At 43.9% G+C, this 5,606-nt stretch overlaps 1 protein-coding gene across 1 annotated transcript in view; it reads right to left on the bottom strand.

Annotated features, from left to right (window-relative positions):
* The window catches only part of Defb131a (defensin beta 131A), an 8,917-nt gene extending 4,241 nt beyond the window's left edge, over positions 1-4,676 (bottom strand). Inside the window, exon 1 of the mRNA XM_017796906.1 lies at positions 4,619-4,676. Coding sequence (XP_017652395.1) covers positions 4,619-4,676 — 58 coding nt within the window. The remainder of the gene's footprint in view (positions 1-4,618) is intronic.
* Between the last annotated feature and the right edge of the window lie 930 nt (positions 4,677-5,606).

Here is a 5,606-nt window from a genome sequence, read left to right as displayed (position 1 = left end):
GGCATCCATTCACCGTGTGCTCAGACGGCATCCATTCATCGTGTGCTCAGACTGCATCCATTCATCATGTGCTCAGACGGCATCCATTCATCACGTGCTCAGACGGCATCCATTCATCGTGTGCTCAGACGGCATCCATTCACCGTGTGCTCAGACGGCATCCATTCATCACGTGCTCTGATGGCATCCATTCACCCAGCCTTGCCACTAGGGTCCTATCACTGCTCGTCTTCCTTCTTCTGGAGACCTTCCTTGTTGACACAGGAAGGAATGCCCCTTTGTTCTGTTGCCATTTGCTGGGATTAAATGTGATTTCTTGAGCAGCAACAGGTATGCTAAGTATTATTAAAAGAATAAGGGGGGCAAATGGCTCAGCAGTTAAAGCTGAAACCCAAGTAAATGCTGGGTGGGCATGGTATCCTGCCTGTAGTTCCAGTCTTGGATGACAGAGATGGAAGGTCCCCAGAACAAGCTGTGTACTGAGACCAGCCATATGGTAAGCTCTAGGTTTGATTGAGAGACCCTGCCTCAGTGAGAAAGGTGGAAAACTGAAGATGATTCCCAGTATCATCCTTGGGCCTCCATATGCACATGGACACATGTGCCCACACACATGCAAAAACATGCATATATACATGTGCCCACACCGCCCCCAACACACAATGAAAAAAGGAAGAAAACATCTAGTTTCTCTAGATGTTAAGACTTTGACACTCTTAACACTTGATGTTGGTAATCTACTGAGCTAACTAATTTCAGAACTGGTTGATCTCAAACATCTTGTCATGTATAAACATGTTTAGAACTATCCCTTAAAGAAGATGAATTCTCCCTCACCCAGCAGTGATCAGCTGCCAATAGTTCCTCACCAAAGCTGTGGCCTCCTGCCCATTTCCCCAGTTCAGTGCTGGTTTTGTCTGATTGAGTTTGCCTGGATCTTATGCATGCTGTTACCACTGCTATCAGTTCATATGAGCAAGGTCCCAGGAGCCTGTAAGACTCCATTTCTTTATAGCCATGCACCTCCTCTCCCGGCTCTGACAATCTTTCTGCTCCCTCTTCTGCAATGGTCCCTGAGCACTGGGTGGGTGAAGCTTAATATAGGAGTTCAGGGATGCACACCCTGCAGTCTCCTTTTCTCTGTACTATGGCCCGTTGTCCCTCTGTTGCATGAGGAAGCCTCGCTGATGAGAGTTGAGAGATGCCTTAGTATTCTTTCTACCCCTTGTTCTACTGTGTTCCATGAGGCTTAGGTGTAGAGGTTTCATTGTAGCCCTTCTCACTTAGGGTTGGGCATCTCACAGACACTGTGTGTGACCAGATGAAGAGGCTCCAGTGGATGAACTCACACTAGGGACATGTGGGTGCACAAACTTGACTCGGTAGGCCTTAACATATATGACAAAATGCGTATGTGTATGGGAAGGGGGAGGGTGCAGACAAGGAAGGAGGGCTAAATATGATCAAGATGTATGAAATCCCCCAAAGTCAATAAAATATATTAAAAAATATTTAGATCTATCAAGGACTGTATGGAACTTGAACCAGAGACCCCAATGCAGAAAGTATATCTAATAAAACATTTTAAGGAAGCAATCTGCAGGGTGAGAGAAAAATATTTGCAAACGTATCTGATAAAGGCTTAATATAGAAAATACAAAAGAACTGACCATTCAATCATAAAAGGCAACCCAATTAAAAATGGGCAAAAGATTTTAAGTAGACGTTTCTCTAAGAAATGTATACAAATGGTCAAAAAACTTTTGGTGAAAATAATGCACCAGCTCTTATTCATAGAGAAATTCAAATAAAAATTACATTGGAATATCACTTCACATTGGCTCATAGGACTATAATAATGAACTAGAATGACAGACGATAGCAAGTGTTAGCAAAGAACTGCAGGAATTGTAACCTTCACGCTCCACTAATGGCAATGTGAAATAAAGCAAACAACTATGGAGTGCAGATTGGCGAAACAAAATTACCACAGAACACAACAGTTCAATTCCCAAGTTTATCCAAGGGACCTGAAGACGTCGTTACACAAAACTTGGGCACAAATGTTTATGGACACCCTATTTAATTCCTCCAAAGTGGAACAACCCACATGTCCACTGATTGATAAATTGAAAGGTGGTCGTACAGTGGAATGAAGTGCTAATGTATGACTGGAACTTGAAAACAGTACACTGATCGAAAGCAGTCAGACCAAAGGCTCCTATGTCATCAGAGTCTATTTATATTAAATGTCCAGAGTGGGCGTATCAGTAGAGGCCAACAGATTAGTGACTTCCAGGGTACTGGGAGGGAGAAAGGTTATGAATGTCTTTTGGAATTATATGGTGCCGATGGCTGTGTGAAGAATACATTCTATGATGAATTATGTGTGTCTTAATAAAAATACAAAGAAACACTAACAGTTGGGAAAATCTTGACTTATAGCTAGTGAAATGTACTGTAGGGTAGTGTGTGCATTAAAAAAGATGACTGAATCAATAGATAATAATGTAAACCTAGGTATGTTATATAATATTGGTGGATTTTAAAAATTAACTTGGCGAGAGTAGATTAATTAGTCAGTATTTGGCTAAGAATTAAGAAGGAGGGGCTGGAGAGATGACTCAGTGGTTAAGAATACTGGCTATTCTTGCAGAAGACCCAGGTTCGAATCCCAGCACCTACATGGCAGCTAACAACCATCTGTAACTCTAGTTCTGGGTGATCTGATGTGCTCTTCTGTCTTCTGTGGGCACTGTATGACATGGGTGCACTTACATACATGCAGGCATAACACTCATATGCATAAAATCAAAATAAATAAAAATTAAATAAAAGAAGATGGAGCTGCTGTTGACTGTCCACCAGAGCTACGTGAGACCCTGTTGATGACGACACCACATGCTTCAGCTGTGAGGCATAGAGCAATCAAGCTGGGACCGGGTTGAGGCTTCCTCCCTGTGTTTAGTCCTCACCATGTAGGAAGCTGCTGTGTGGGTTGCTGGGTGAGAACTGTCATTAACAATTATGCCCAGCTGTGGACCCTGTGTGCAGCAATACTGTCTAGGCTAGGTGAGTCCTCTGGTGTGAACATGGCAAGTCCGTTACCCAGGCAAACGACCACTTTCTGAGTGGATTTGATGCCTTTTCCACAGGAGGTCAGGCACTGGAAACATATCTGATATGGTAAGGCTGGATAAAAGCCTGTGGCTAGGGTGGTCATAGTGGGAAAGCAATTGCTGTTTTACCAAGTAGGCATCGTAGACCTACCAGTGCCTTCTAAATAACGGTGCTTGTGCCCACAGACGAGTGCTGCTGTCAGCTTTGGTCAGAGAAGCTTCTCCCTGCAGTGGTCAGCAGTGACTGCAGAGACTCAGAGCTGGTCAAAGTGCAGAGAATAAGCGACTGTTGAATACACAGGCATACAAGGGGCCTCTCCCCTCCAAGGCTCAGGGAACTTCTTGGACAAAGACACACAAGGAATGCAAGAGCTGGAGGAATGGGGGTGGGGAGGGGGTGGAACCCTGACTTCTGGGCAAGACCTGCTACTGAACTCACAGCCCTTGGGATTACCTGCTCAAATCTCCCCAAGATTGGACCCATTGAAAAAAGAACAAGAACAGAGGGGCAGGGCACAGTGGCACACCTTTATTCTCAGCACTTGGGGAGGCAGAGGCAGGCAGATATCTGTGAGTTTGAGGCTAACCTGGCCTACAAAGTGAGCTCCAGGCCAGCCAAGGGCTACATAGAAAGACCTGCAAAACAACAAGAACAATTCTGGGCCCACAGACATTCTGTCTTGGGCGAAGGACCTCATGGTGCCACATCCCCCACTTTTGAGGCTAACCTGGCCTACAAAGTGAGCTCCAGGCCAGCCAAGGGCTACACAGAAAGACCTGCAAAACAACAAGAAAATTCTGGGCCCACAGACATTCTGTCTTGGGTGAAGGACCTCATGGTGCCACATCCCCCCCGAGGGCTTAGACTCAGCCAACAGTTGATGGAAGGAGAAGCATTTTATTCAGTGGTGTGCTCGCTGGTAAGGAGCCCATGTTCCTATAAACAAGTTCCCATCCACGCTCCTGTAAACGACCCTAACGATACATGTGTAAAAATGTTACAATGAGTTATGTATAATTAATATATGTGTAATTAATATATGCTAATAAAACATTGAAAATGAATTAAGGCAGAATCTCAACTCCTGCCATACATACTTCCCATACAGATTAAATTAAACCATACAAATCTTAACCAATTTTAAAGAAACACATAATGTAGGCCCCCACCTGGTGAAGACATCCTGTGACCCCAGGACCATGACAGCACGCATCTCTTCACATTCCCCCACCTCAGTCACTTCCTGTTTCCTCAGTTCCTTGAATCTCTTGCATTTCTTGTGAATCCTCTCACTGCCTTTCTATCAAACAGAACCATCGCATTGTAGTTCATGGGTTAAATCAGAACGAGAACCACCTTACAGATGTCCTCAACATCAGCTCTCAACTCTCCTAAGCGATCTTCATGGTAGAGTAAGACCTGCCCTTGTTAACTGATTTTCAAAGTCTCAAAAGGACTTCACTTCTATTTTCCCTGAAATGAAAAAATTTTTTCTTACCCAGAGGAACCATGAAGAACAAAGTAAAGACTCCAAGGACGGAAAGCAGGACCCTCATAACTGAGCCAAGAGGCTAGAGAGAGAGCCAGTCAGGCTGGGAGGACAAGAGCGTCTTCCTATACTCAGCCCCAAGGAATGACTTGCATGATTATTGAACCTTTCAATAGCACGAACATTTCTGTGTTTCAATGAGGCTTTATACCAGGAGGCAGCATGCACTCACTTAAAGCACACTTGTCAAATGCCAGAAGGATGTGGGCAAAGATGGTAAAATACACAGCAGGAGGGGAGGGGGAGGCACGGGGAGATTCTGCTGAAAATCAGTATCACCTTACGGTTTCTGGAGGAGCTGTGGAAGTTAAGCCAACGTTTATAGAGAAAAGATACCTTATTTCTCTGGTAAGTGAAGAGAAGCTCTAGATGTGACATCATGCCAATCTGGAAATATTTTAGGGAATCTACACTAATGTACTTGAGCAACTAAATTGGATTTGAATCTATACACAAGCTATTGAGATACGAAAAAAACTTTTGGTTATCTCTGTCCATGACACTGAATAAGATAAACTAACACTGAAAGTCTTCTAAACACAAATTGTTCACATTTCCCAGTTATAATGTCATGGGAAAAATTAAAGAAAGAAGAAGGAGCACTGGAGAGGTTATAAAGTACATAGGCAAATAACATAAAAAACACAATGGCACTGTGACATCAGCACAGCTGACAAGGTGACATAAATTGCCTACTGGACTCTATCTAGTGACGTGGACACATTGGATGGCAGAGAAACCTGACAGGCCTGGGGATGGCTTACAGGGACTATGGAGTGTGTTCACATCCCTGCTATTGATCTTCATAAGTTAAAAACGTTTAAAAATTGTGTATGTGTGCGTGCATACATGCGTGTGTGTGTGTGTGTGTGCGTGTGTGCATGCGTGCGTGTGTGTGTGTTTGTGCATGCGTGCGTGTGTGTGTGTTTGTGGGTGT

This window comes from Nannospalax galili, unplaced genomic scaffold (assembly GCF_000622305.1).
Source record: "Nannospalax galili isolate Female #2095 unplaced genomic scaffold, S.galili_v1.0 scaffold612, whole genome shotgun sequence".
NCBI classification, from domain to species: Eukaryota; Metazoa; Chordata; class Mammalia; order Rodentia; family Spalacidae; genus Nannospalax; species Nannospalax galili.
The sequence above is the reverse complement of the archived record's forward strand: the minus strand, read 5'-3'. Positions and strand labels throughout refer to the sequence as shown.